Source organism: Pocillopora damicornis, chromosome 8 (genome assembly GCF_964200805.1).
Source record: "Pocillopora damicornis chromosome 8, jaPocDami1.2, whole genome shotgun sequence".
NCBI lineage: Eukaryota > Metazoa > Cnidaria > Anthozoa > Scleractinia > Pocilloporidae > Pocillopora > Pocillopora damicornis.
In genome coordinates, this window is record NC_142677.1 from 19,926,299 (window position 1) to 19,938,822 (window position 12,524).

Consider the following 12,524-nt stretch of genomic DNA (forward strand, 5'->3'; position numbering starts at 1 on the left):
AAGTTCTTACGTGTTCTAAAACAGTTAAAATGCGTGAAGAAAAACGAACCTTGGGAAATCAACGTAGCCAAGCTCCCGCTAATGCTTGGTAAACCAGCGATCAGGTCAGTAGTTAGAACATACGACTGAGAGTATGCAATCTCCGAAAGCTGTGACCTATCGATAAATAAACCCATTCCAACTGTGATTATCTTTACACCAGCATTTATTAAAGACTCGGTGGGTGGTAAGACGTCATCTGAGGATTTTCCAGCAAGAAGCACAACTAAAACACGTTCAACTCCTTTGGCTGTGGTAGTCGGAAACAGTGTTGTCTTGCAGCGTGTGAGTACCGCACCAGCGTTACAAGCTCCACCGATCAGTTGGGTCTCGCTCACTGCCAGATTAACTTCGAACATAGAGGTAAACTGATTGAAGCCAAACACGACCTGAAAGAATTAGAATAATATTAAGCTTGTTGACACTTGGTACACTCAGCCTTCTTTTGTCGTCCCTCAAAAAATTATTTGCTTATATTTGATGGTGCAGTGGTGTGGTTATGCAGACTGGTTAATCTAAATTATCTTTGAACCTCCAACAGAGCCTTCGTTATTCCCAAGGTAAATGACTCGCTTTTTTTATTTCCTCAGTTTTTCTTTACATTTACTATCACAATACGAGATTGTCTCACCTTTCCGTTACATTTTATGCAAACTCTCTGTTCCCGTTGATTAAATTTAATTAGTTCTTTTCGACTTCCTTCAAAGATTCGAGTCATTGGAGTTAGGGTTTAGGGTTACGGTAGCTCTCGAACAAATTATCTGATAATCTCTATCTAATCTGATAAGCGTAGTCATAAGTTCACCTCAACTTTGTCGCTGAAGACTATTAATCCATATCGCACATCGCCACCGAGAGAAAATGAGTTGAGCATGTTACTGACGAAACTCTTTACTAGTTGAAAGTTGCCTTTTCCGTTAATATTTGATGATGCATCTACCATAAAGGCAAGATCACAGCGACCTGAGAAAAACATAGTAGTCGTTAGACGAATTTCATTTATTTTGCAATTTTCCTTGTTTAGAAACCGTATCTTTCATATAAAAAGCGACGAGAAAGAGTAACTTGAGATCGACGCCACATGTTGACATGGCCAAAGGGGAATACGATGATTACACCTCAGTTCAGGCCACTGTGACATAAACTGATTGAAAATTAACAAAATAAAATACAATTGATATATGAACATTAACAAACCTAACAAAATCGATTTTAAAAAAACTCTAGGTTCTTTGGGAAATTCCCCCAAAAAAGGGAAAACACAAGACGGAATATAGAAGGGAGTCAAAAAAAACCAAACGTGTTACTCTGAAAACAATAAATTGATTATTATTGCTATATTGTCCTTCTAAAATACGCGCATATACTCACCACCACGCCCTGAGGTGGTTACTTCTTGCTCGGCTGAAAGAAATTGAATTTGAATTCATCAATTCTTAGATGAAAAGTGTTTCGGATTGGTAAGGAGATGTAGCGAAAGGCATGATCAAACAACCAAAGTGATTTAAAGGCAAGATACTTTTGGGTCACCGAAAGTTGTTTTTAATTCAGATGAAAGCGTCAATTAGAGGACCGCCAGAGGCATCAAATATAACAACAAAGAACAAAATAACCAGAAAATTAAACAAGGAGCAAAATGGTTACAGTAGATTTGGAAATGAACCGTTTAAAATTTTTAAGAGCCTGTCAACTGACCATGTGCTCGGCTAAAAAACCTTTATATGCTCTTTAGAGTGAAGAAAGTCAAGAAGCAAACAGATAGAAATAAAAAAAGAGGAAAAGTAACAGAAAAAGGAGAGGAAAACTGGAGAAACAATTACCTTGTAAAATAAGGGTCGACAAGCTTCCTTGTAAGCTGTTTATATCGCTGACTTTCCCAATTGTAAGGATGTAGGACAGAGAATTTGCCATGGATGATAAATCGAATTGATCATATGAACCACCCATTCCAATAGCGATGATCTTGACACCGACTCTCTTCAAGGAATTGCCTTCTCTGGAAACGTCGTGTTCTGACTCTCCAGCCACAAGCACAACAAGGATGCGTGCCCTTCCACCGGCGTCTCCTTTAAATAGTTCTGTTTTGCACTCTGACAAACCGCCTCGCAAGTTACAGCCACCACCAATTTGCTTTGCATTGGCGGCAGCCGTGTCTATCTGAGGTATTGACGTGTATCGTCCAAATCGGAAGATAACCTAAAGAAATATTCACTTTGTTTTATTTACGATAAAGTGTCAGTTACTTTATGAACCATGTATAAAATAGCAGATATTCCCAAAAAAGCGAGAATTTTAGTCAAACTGAGGGAAAAATATCATTGCGTACAAATTAGGCGAGGCCGGTCCTTCGCACACCAACAAGTTACAATCTTCAAAGCATAGAAATAGAAGGCGTCTATGCTATAACTGCTCTTGATTTTCTGCAGCCATTATGAAGAACGGTATACTAATGACCAGTTGACCAACGTACCTTTATATTATCACCGAAGAGAACTAATCCGTATCGCATACTTTCGCCGAGAGGAAATGAACGGAAAATGCGAGTGACGAAATCCATCACTCGTCGGAAATTTGTAACATCCATGCTTGACGAGGCATCCACCAAAAATGCTAAGTCACAGCCACCTGCCGGAAAAGACAACGAGTGAGCATGCTAAACATTGTTTTGATAAGTTCACTTTAAAAATAGGTTTTCAGAATTCGAGACGTTTTTATGGAAAAATTTATGTGTAGTATTACCAAATGATGGGGCAAAAACTGTACTCTTTTTAGTAGCAAAGGAAACAAGAAACGGTTGGAGGGTGAAGAAAATGTAAGGTAATTTAGGGAACTTTAAAGAAAAAGAAAACGTTGATCTCCCCATGCATTAGGCTGACATTTCATTTTCAAAATAAACCATGGTTTCCCTTAAGAGTGAAGCGGCTTCAGCATCCATTTGTGCTCTGATAAAGCATGTTCAAGTAAGCCGATCAAAACTCCAATTAGTGTAGTGAAAAAATTTTTTCAATCGCAAACAGGTTTTTAGCTAAAAAAATTCATGTTTCACAGTTTTATATCTTAGGTAAAAAAGTGTGTGAAATGGATCGTTATTTTGGACGGAAACTTGTGAATAAATATAAAGAGGTGAGAAACCACCAGGATCGGAAAAAAAATTGTTCATGGCAACTTTTTTTTAGTTTTCTGAATCTAATCTAAATATTATCTAGGGAGAGCTTTGTCAATTATTTGTGATTTCAAGACCAACATTATCGTATTTACCACTTTTTGCAACTTCAGGAGCTGAAAAGTAATGACAAAGCAAGAGTGAAGACGATTGAAGTATGAATGAGTGATATAAATATATTAGAAATGTTATCTTATATGAACCGTTAATCAAAGGCAAAACTGAAGCTGGAAATTTTACTCGATATCGAGGAATTGAAAAAGAAATACAGAACAAAAACACAAGGGAAAAAGAAAAAAACAGAAAGAACATCAGAGGTTGCTGACGCATCAAATGCTCGCCAATTTCTGACACTCTTATGACAGTCTCTGAAATGTCGTTATTACGTATGATGATAACTAGAAAGTGGATTTAAGAATGTTATTTTTTAGAGTAAAGTTTCTTTTTTTTAAAGTTTGAATACATGTACCGCTTGTAGTTGTTAACTGTGGTGCTGTAAGTGGAGAAATGACACGAGAAAGTCGAATTCACTTTTTAGTTTCGAAGACATCAAAGCAGCATTGATTAAAAAAAAAAGAAAAAAAACATACCGCTTGTTGTTGTTGCTCCTGGCCCTAAAGATATGGATTGGACACCAAAAATATCGATATAAATGAAGCAATAGGTTGTTAAATTTATAAATATTAACAAACAAAAATGGAAAAGTGTTTTATTGGATACCAATCGAAACAACGATGGTTTAGACATACCACTTGTAGTTTTTGTCTTTGGTGCTGTATATGACACAAAGTGTTCATTTCAGTAAAATGAAATTGAAGAACATTGACACTGGGAGTTAAGCAAAGTTAAAATAAGACTTACCGCTTGTAGTTGAAGCTTGTGATGCTGGAAAGAACAAGACGAGAAAAGATAAATTTAGAAACAATGTTTCGTAAAGTTTATTATTTCAATTAAAAGTGAGTTCACTCACCACTTATGGTCGTTACTTGTGGTGCTGTTGAAAGCAAAATGAAAGCAAAAATTAAAGAATGAAAAATACATTTCTTTATTATTGTTATTGTTGTTATTATTATTATTACTATTATACCGAATCGCACTTAAGGTGCTACTAAGTTTGGTGCAACACTTTTCAAACTAAACTATAAATTTTTCGTTGTTAAATTCTAGTGGAAACTGGCTGCTTAAATTTTCGTCATATATGTTGGCAAAAAGTTTCCACCCGTGATTTTGCCTTGATTTGAAGATTTTTACCCTATCTCCTGCCTTTAATCATCTTAATCATGAGATCTAACTTGGACCCATGTATCGGTAAGACACCTCAGGTTTTCCAACATTGCCGACCGAGTCCCATTAGTGCTATGTTAATTATTTAAATCATGGCCAGCCACACCACAGGACAAACGCAAGCACAAGAAACTTCAAAGCCCACATGCTATTGGTTATTGTCAAGTACACTAGATGTGTAAGTCCTGATAATTTGCGCTTGGGCTGCAAACGTAGTATGAAGGTTCAACTTACCACTTGTGGTTGTTGCTCCTGGTGCTAAGAAAGATGAAATACCCAAGAAAAAGTAAATGGGTTATTCTATGTTGACTTTAACCAGTAACAAGAGATCTAGATACTGAATTAATGTAGAAGAGAAGGCAAGATCAATTTATCTCAGACTTACCACTTGTAGATGCTTTTTGAGTTGTCACTTGTGGTCCCATGACAGGACGGATAATGCATGCACTGTAAGTACCTCCCGTTGTTCCATACAAAGCCTTAGAAAAGTTTTCTAAGGCTTTGTATGTGACAACGGGAAGGTACTTACAGTGCATGCGTTTTCCGTCCTGTCATGGTTAAGAGACATAGAGGTTTTACTTGGCAAATCCAGCATCCAAGTGTATTTTGTAAGGTTAAAAACTCAAATGACGTGAGCACAGACTGAGCAGGGATGGATCGAAGGGTATATGTAAAATAAGGTGATAAGAAAATACTCCCTTACCGGCCGTTGTTGCTGGCGCTGAAAAAGGACAAGCACACATGTAAATAAATTACAGCCAACGTTAGGTAAAGGTCACGAGGTAAAGACTCTACTAGAGCCAAGTGGCCCATCTAAGCTGAGCCTATTCCGTCTCCATAGCATGAAGCGACTAGAAGTATTACTTCTCCTCCCTAGGAGGGATGGCAGTCCATTTCAAGATTAACCCCCCTCCTAACCCCCCACCCTCAGCAGGCTTCCTGAAAATTTGCTGGTACCCATTTATACTCCTGGGTGGAGAGAAAGTACACTGTTTTACACAAGAACACAACACAGAGACTCGGCCAGATTTCGAAACCGGACCTCTCTTTACCACACAGTCAACATAAAGATAAACAAAAAACTAAAGAAAATAATGGTGAAAAAAAACCAGTGTATATTTTATCTAATCAGAGATTCAGGCATACCAGTTCCAGCTCCTTGAGTAGTTGGTTGAGGCGCTGTAATTGGACATATAAAAGTTAAAAGTTAGATATTAGTTATCCTTACTGTGTGCATTGTATGCTTAAATGGAATTGACAAATTGAAATGTTGGAAAGTTTGAATGCATCACTCGTTGTTTTCATTCCTGCAGATGATGAAGAAGGAAAGAGAGGGAATTTTTTTTTTTTTTTTAAGATTGCGTTACAGCGTAAGAATCGTTTGCATTGCGTGATTAAGCTCAAAAGAAATTCAACATTTCAAGTGGTGGAAAATTTTAACATACCACTTGTAGATGTTAGTCCGGGAGCTGTAGAAGATGAAATAGGTGAGAAAAGGAAGGGGAAAAAAACCTTTACTTAAATACCGCTATCTAGCGATAGAGTTATACGTACTGCCTAAATTTAAAGGAATTGACGATTTGAAGAACGAGGAAGTTCAAACGTACCATTTGTGGTAGTTACTCCAGGGGCTGTACACCATGAAATAGTGGAGGTAAGGTGAAGAAAAATTTCTTTAAACATCTCATTATATCGTTAGAATTGTGAGCACTGTCTGACGATGCAATCGTAAAAGCTAACTAAAGTATACACGTACCGCTTGTAGTAGATACTCCGGGGGCTGTGGAGGGTGCTGTAGAAAAGATTAAAGAAAAGGAATTTCTAGGATGGCTTTGTGAGAATTTAACAAAAAATCTAGAGAATTGAAAGAGATTGCAAATGATATCATATGAATCAAATGTTAGCTATCCAAAAATCGGTATCTAAACTTCAGTCTGAGGTAAGGTGCCTACAAATTAAATTACCGCAAAGTTTAAACTTACCGTTTGTAGTTGTTCCTCCAGACGCTGTTGGCAATGGAGGAATACATAAAAAAAAGATGGAGATTTGAGATGAATGAACATTGTTCAAACAAAGAGCTAAAAAAAGCTTATGAAGGAGAAGAAGTGAATGTTTTTGTTAAACGTACCACTTGAAGTTGCTCCTGGAGTTGTCACTTGTGGTGCTGTGAATGGAAAGGCGGGGGAATTTTTTTTCAAAACGATGTTTTCAAGTCAAATGACAATAAAACGTGCAAAATAAAACTACATAACAACAACAAAAAAACAGAAACGAAAGAGATATGTTAGTCTTCCAAGACATTAAAACCAGTTGCGGCGATCAGCGTATGAAATTCTTAATAACTAATATAATTTCGGCGATGAATTTCTTGCATTCCCCAGGCGTGTCTTCCCTTAGGGTAAATAGAGTTTTTTGAACATAGGCAATATCACAGGAGATGTTCGAGTGATGCAGATGATTATAGAAAACGAATAAACGTCAAACTAAGACACACCACTTGTACTCGCTCCTTGAGTTGTCACTTGTGGTGCTGTGTTTGGAAGGAGAACAGGTTAATCAAAAATGAACCATATTTGACAGTCAAGAGCAGTTTTTATGTCTGAAAACACGAGTAAGATTAAATCCAGCTCAAAAGAAACGAGGCATACAAACCACTTGTTGTTGTAACTTGAGTTGTGACTTGGGATGCTGAATAAATAAGAAAAACATTATCGTATGTGTTTGCTTGGATGGAAATGACGTTCTGTAGGATTTTGTTCAAGCGGTGCATGCGTATGCGTATAAAGAGATTGACAGCCATTGATGTGGGTCACTATCGTCAGTTTCGTTCTTTATAAGGTGACATAGCCTCGGGACTTAATTAAGCCGAGTAAAACATGCGTGGCAATTGATGAGAAGACAAAATGCAAGCTGTAGTTGTTACTTGTGTTGTGACTTGAGGTGCTGTGTTTGGAGAGAGAAAAATGTTTTTTACGAAAAAGAAAAAAGGCAGAAACGCGCGAATAATATTGAGAAGAAAGCTAAGTGCTGTAGGGGGGTAATGCAGCAAAAATTGATATATTTGATCTACCATTTGTAGTTTTTGGTGCTGAATAAAAAAAGAACATTGGAAACGATAACAACCCCGACCAAAATTGGAAAAGAGGGATGATGATAATGATAATAACGATGATGATGTTAGTGCTTGTTTAAACTTTAATGAGATTAAAACAGAAAGCATTTAAGGAAATGAAGTGATGAAAAGGCAACGGGATTAAAGTTAACAGATTTGACGTACCACTTGTAGTTGTTACTTGAGATGCTGCAGAAGATGAAATAATGCATAGTTAATATTATGAAGTAGCATAATTTGATCAGAAAATCCAAAATTAACACAGTTGCTTACCACTTGTTGTTTTGGCTTGAGTTGTCACTTGTGGTGCTACATTTGGGAAGATAAGAGTGTGACTTTCTATTCGAGATATGTCAAACTCAATCATCACCAAAACATTATTTTAAGGTATGTCAGAACCACAAACAAACAAACAAGCAAAAAAACTAGTCAAGTGGTACTACTCACCGTTTGTAGTTGTTGGGGCTGTAGACGAAAAGGTAGATTAGATAGGTAAATGATGAGTATAAAAGGAATAAAATAGAGTGTAACACAAAGAAATGTACAAAAGAATCTTCTTCATGAGTTAAACAAGACATTGACAAAAACAACGAGGACAATAAATAATAAAAAATTGAATGAAATACAATATCAAACTGTAAAAATACTGTTCAAATAGTAACTAAAATAATTCTTACCGCTTGTTGTAGTTGGCTCTGGTGGTATAAAATGGAAAGATAAAATGATTAAACACTACCAAGTCATCAGAATTTATTTACAGAATAATTATGATAATTTTTTCTATTTGGCATTTTAACTGTACATTAACTTGATCAGGTATCAAGATGAGTAGGCCTCGTTACGGCTTCAGGAGGGTAGTAACAGTCTAAGTTTTGAAAAGTTTCTTGGTGATTTGATAGCTCTCCATGCATGTACCAACCGTTTGAAAAACGGCAAGAACAAAACCTGTACTTACTTGGTGCTTCCTTGACAGCTTTAGTAGCGACTAAAAAGGAACAAAAAAGCCAAAAATTATTATGAAAAGAAACAAGACCGGGGAGTTTATTGTAAAACACTTTATGGTGCCATGAGGACTTCAAATTTGCCTCGGTTTGAATTGTGTTTTTCTCGTAAACTGCGATAATATGAGTGTTTAACGAGCGTTTTGGGTGATAATGTTGAGTAATAGCACTAACCAATATACAAAGTATCCTGTATTGCCCAGACGATATTTGGGATTTGAGGAAAGTTGACTGTGAATACGTGATCGTCTTTTGTTTGACTCGCCATGACATAAAGTTGAGCCAGGTTAAAGTGCTTTCCAAGTCCAATAGATACGATTTTTACTCCTGCTCGGTGAAGTTCGCCAGAAGTCTCCGATTCATCATTACCGATCCATGACCCTGAAATTACCACAAGTATACGAGGTACACCATCCCTGGCGTCACTGAATAACTCGTCGGCTGCGATTTCCAACGCCTTACCATCATACGTCTGCGCATTAGGGTATGGTATGCTGTCTATGGCTGCCTCTACTTCTGCTCTTGATTTAGATTTGTTAAAGTCACATTTACATTCACTTTTCTGCGACATGACGATTACTCCAACTCTTGCCTTATTCGGAGAAATTTCGAAAGGCTTGGTAAGGGATTTTACAAATTCCAAGATCTTTTTGAAATTGTCTAGGCCGTACTTGTTTATGCTCTCAGATCCATCGATAAGGAATCCAATTTCGACTTGATCTTTAAAGGCTAGGAATAAAAGTTGACACGTACAACTAAAAAAATGTTGTCATAAAGCTGAAGGAATATAGGTATCACACGTAAGATGCCGATGATATGATATATAAAATAAGTTATCGAACATGCAGGGCAATACCCTTCTAACATGCTGCTGGCTATATTTTCTAATTTAATTTTCAATTTATCTGCGTTTCATTTCAGCCTTATTTCAGATGTATCTGGTTTGCTCAAGTCGCGGGCACAGAATGTTGTTAGTCAATTTCACACTCATTTCATCTTTCTTTCTCTCATTTGTTGCCTCGCTAGTTCGTCTGTTCGTTTCGTCAGCCTCTTAGCGTGTCGTGCCGTCAGCGTGTCAGTGGTAAAACTAAATTACGTACCAACCCGTGACGATAGTATGGAATGCTTCTCAATATGTTTCAAATTTTAGGTGAATATGGTAAATGCTTTGGCGATTGCTAATATCAAGAATGTTACAAACCTGATCCTCCTGCTGCCAGAGCGGTTCCATTGCCTTTGATGGTACCAGCTGCAAAGGATAACAAATATCAGCCATAAAAGTATACGTTTATTCCGTACATTTCACCCCCATTAAAAATGTTTCGATTTTCTGCCAATAAGATATGTATTTTGAAAATCAATTGTAATCAAAGAGAGAACAAAAACTTTAACTTAATACCTTGTGACACAAGGGGAGACACAACTTTATCAAGCTTTCTTAGACCAGCGAATGAAGCGACAGTCTTGACGTTGGAAGACGAAAATGCCATGGTTGACAATTCCGACTTGTCAACTGAACCACCCATCCCGATAGCAATAATTTTCACTCCGGCTGTTTTCAATGACCCAGCAGAACGTGATACATTTTGAGCTGATTTCCCTGCCATGAGCACAACCAGAACACGAGATCTGCCAGAGTTGTCACCAGAAAACAGCTCTGTACCACACTGATCAAAGGCATCCTCTGCATTACAGTTGCCATTTATCATCTCTACACTTGCGACTGCTGAATCCACTTGTGCCAGAGAACTATACTGACTGAATCCAAACACCAGCTGTAAGAAAATGTACGAAACTTCAATAATTTTAAATGATTTTTTAATTTGTTTTCTCCGCTAATCATTACTGGAATATCTGCGTTGTAAGGAGACAAGCAGTCTTGAACGTACCTTTGCGCTTTCCCCGAAAACTAGAAGTCCATATCGCACGCCGTTACCGAGAGTAAACGAATGAAAAACTTTGGAGATAAAGTTCAGTGCAAGGTTCAAGTCTTGGCTCGTTATGCTCGATGAAACATCCACCATAAACGCCAAGTCACAGCCACCTTGAAATAGATTTCAGATTAGTGCAAATGTCATAATGCATCGTGAAATGAATAGAAAATAAGAACAGGATATGGAGGGTACACCCTACCTTCTGATGTGTCCATGTTTCCAACAACGTTTATACCACCAGCTACAATCAAGCATAACAAAACGTAGCAAGAAAAATATACATTACTACTTGATTCAAGTATTCTGCGATGGCTAGCTGTTTTTTGTGGAGTTCATAGCTCCTTCCAAAAGTTTGCTATCAGCGAGAAAACGTGATCGAAGGGAGTGGGGCACCTGCTGATGATCCTTTTTCAGACAGTACTAATTGGCTTTTCATGAGTGAAAGTATAATAATTCTGAGGTAAGAGATCTGTCACCCAGGTATATGAGAGGGTCTCCAATGATCTACAGCGTTCGTAATGACATATTTATTGAAATGAGTTTCTTTTTTCAATTTGAAGTTTTCGGCAGGGTTTCTTTTTTTTCGGATAAAAGTGCTATGCATTGGGGTAAGACGTTGGTCAGGCCTCCCCGTATCAAAATTTGGAAAGCGCTTGTGTTCCTCAGAATTAAAAAGTGACCTTCCAAGAACTGGAATGGGGGTTGCAAAAAAGATGTACGTACCTTGGGATATGAGAGAAGATGTGCTCCTAGATATACTAAGAAGTTTTATAAATGATATGGAGCTCAATTTATAAGAAGGCAACGTTGCCATTGTTGAAAGCTGCGAACCATCAAAAAGACCACCAATTCCAACGGTGATTATTTTGACTCCACCAGATGCCAATGATCCAGCACCGTTCGTGACGCCATCTGCAGACTTTCCTGCCATGAGTACAAGCAGGATACGTGTTCTTCCTCCGGCGGCACCAACAAATAGTGCCCTTTTGCATTCCTGTAGAGCTGCACCAGCATTACAGCTGCCAAGTTCAGCTAAGGATGTAGTGGCAACCTCCTCGTCAATATCATCGATAGTTTTGTACCTATCAAACCCAAATAAAACCTAGAGAACATATCGTATAGAAGGCTGTTAGAAACCGTCTTCGTTCCCTAATGAAGCAGAAAAAAAAATCTACTAGTTTATCAGGAATAAGGACTATCAATTTTTTTATTTCAGTCTTCAGTCTTTTTGGTATAAATGGAACAATAAATATTACGCCATTATTGATTTCTTAGCTGCATAGATTGGTGTTCGATGGCGTTCCACTATAATTTTCATATTCCTTAAATTAAAATGTAAAGTTTGGGAGGCGTTTCCTTCATTACCAGCGAAATTTTTATCCGTGAAAATTAAATAAAAAGCGAAATTTAATTTCTTTAATCTGCTTAAATTTTGCATAGAATTAGAACACAAAAAGAAAAGAATTGTAAATATTTATTTTGAAAGGTTTATTTTATTATTGTTATGGTAGCGAGGTCTATAGGTTAGCTATCTGATTCTCCAAAAATATAAGAAGATAATTATTATAATTGATCCCAGCAAAGAAGGTACGTGTACTCGAATACCTAACTGCGTGGACGTTAAATCGTTCGTTTCCATTCGTGCTTGATCTTTTCCAACGGTTCGTAATAATCATATCAGGAGGCAAACGTTATAAACTTTATTAAAAGAAGACAAAGTTAGATTTTACCCATACCTCAGTAGTTTTACCAAAGCGTACTAATGCATATCGTGTTTCTCCACTGCTGATATCAAACGAGTGAAACACAGCGGTCACAAAGTTAAACAGAAGTTTGGCATTTTCTTTTCCACCCAGACCGGATGAAGCATCTACCATGATGGCCAGGTCACAACCAACTACAGAAAGAAATTTTCGAGATAAATTTATTTTGATTATACATGGCAAGTAGTTCCGCAATCCCTCTTTCGTTTATTGTACACCCTTTCAGGG

General features: G+C 37.3%; 2 protein-coding genes across 2 annotated transcripts in view; both read right to left on the reverse strand.

Annotated features, from left to right (window-relative positions):
- LOC113683219 (uncharacterized) overlaps window positions 1-3,935 on the reverse strand; it is a 29,250-nt gene extending 25,315 nt beyond the window's left edge. Inside the window, exons 1-6 of the mRNA XM_089180920.1 lie at window positions 3,298-3,935; window positions 2,510-2,664; window positions 1,860-2,235; window positions 1,411-1,443; window positions 845-1,002; window positions 50-428 (exon numbers count right to left, since the gene is read on the reverse strand). Coding sequence (XP_089037046.1) covers window positions 50-428; window positions 845-1,002; window positions 1,411-1,443; window positions 1,860-2,235; window positions 2,510-2,664; window positions 3,298-3,532 — 1,336 coding nt within the window. The 5' untranslated portion in view covers window positions 3,533-3,935. The remainder of the gene's footprint in view (window positions 1-49; window positions 429-844; window positions 1,003-1,410; window positions 1,444-1,859; window positions 2,236-2,509; window positions 2,665-3,297) is intronic.
- A 3,078-nt stretch (window positions 3,936-7,013) lies between these two features.
- On the reverse strand, window positions 7,014-12,410 carry LOC149041760 (matrilin-1-like). Its single transcript, XM_089180921.1, has 13 exons — window positions 12,270-12,410; window positions 11,257-11,635; window positions 10,733-10,774; window positions 10,489-10,643; window positions 9,999-10,374; window positions 9,801-9,848; window positions 8,774-9,328; window positions 8,554-8,583; window positions 8,276-8,293; window positions 8,046-8,063; window positions 7,872-7,907; window positions 7,764-7,787; window positions 7,014-7,174 (listed from the first exon to the last, which is right to left on the reverse strand). Exons 1-13 carry the CDS (start codon window positions 12,408-12,410, stop codon window positions 7,104-7,106), a joined length of 1,893 nt encoding a protein of 630 aa, XP_089037047.1. The 3' UTR covers window positions 7,014-7,103.
- Between the last annotated feature and the right edge of the window lie 114 nt (window positions 12,411-12,524).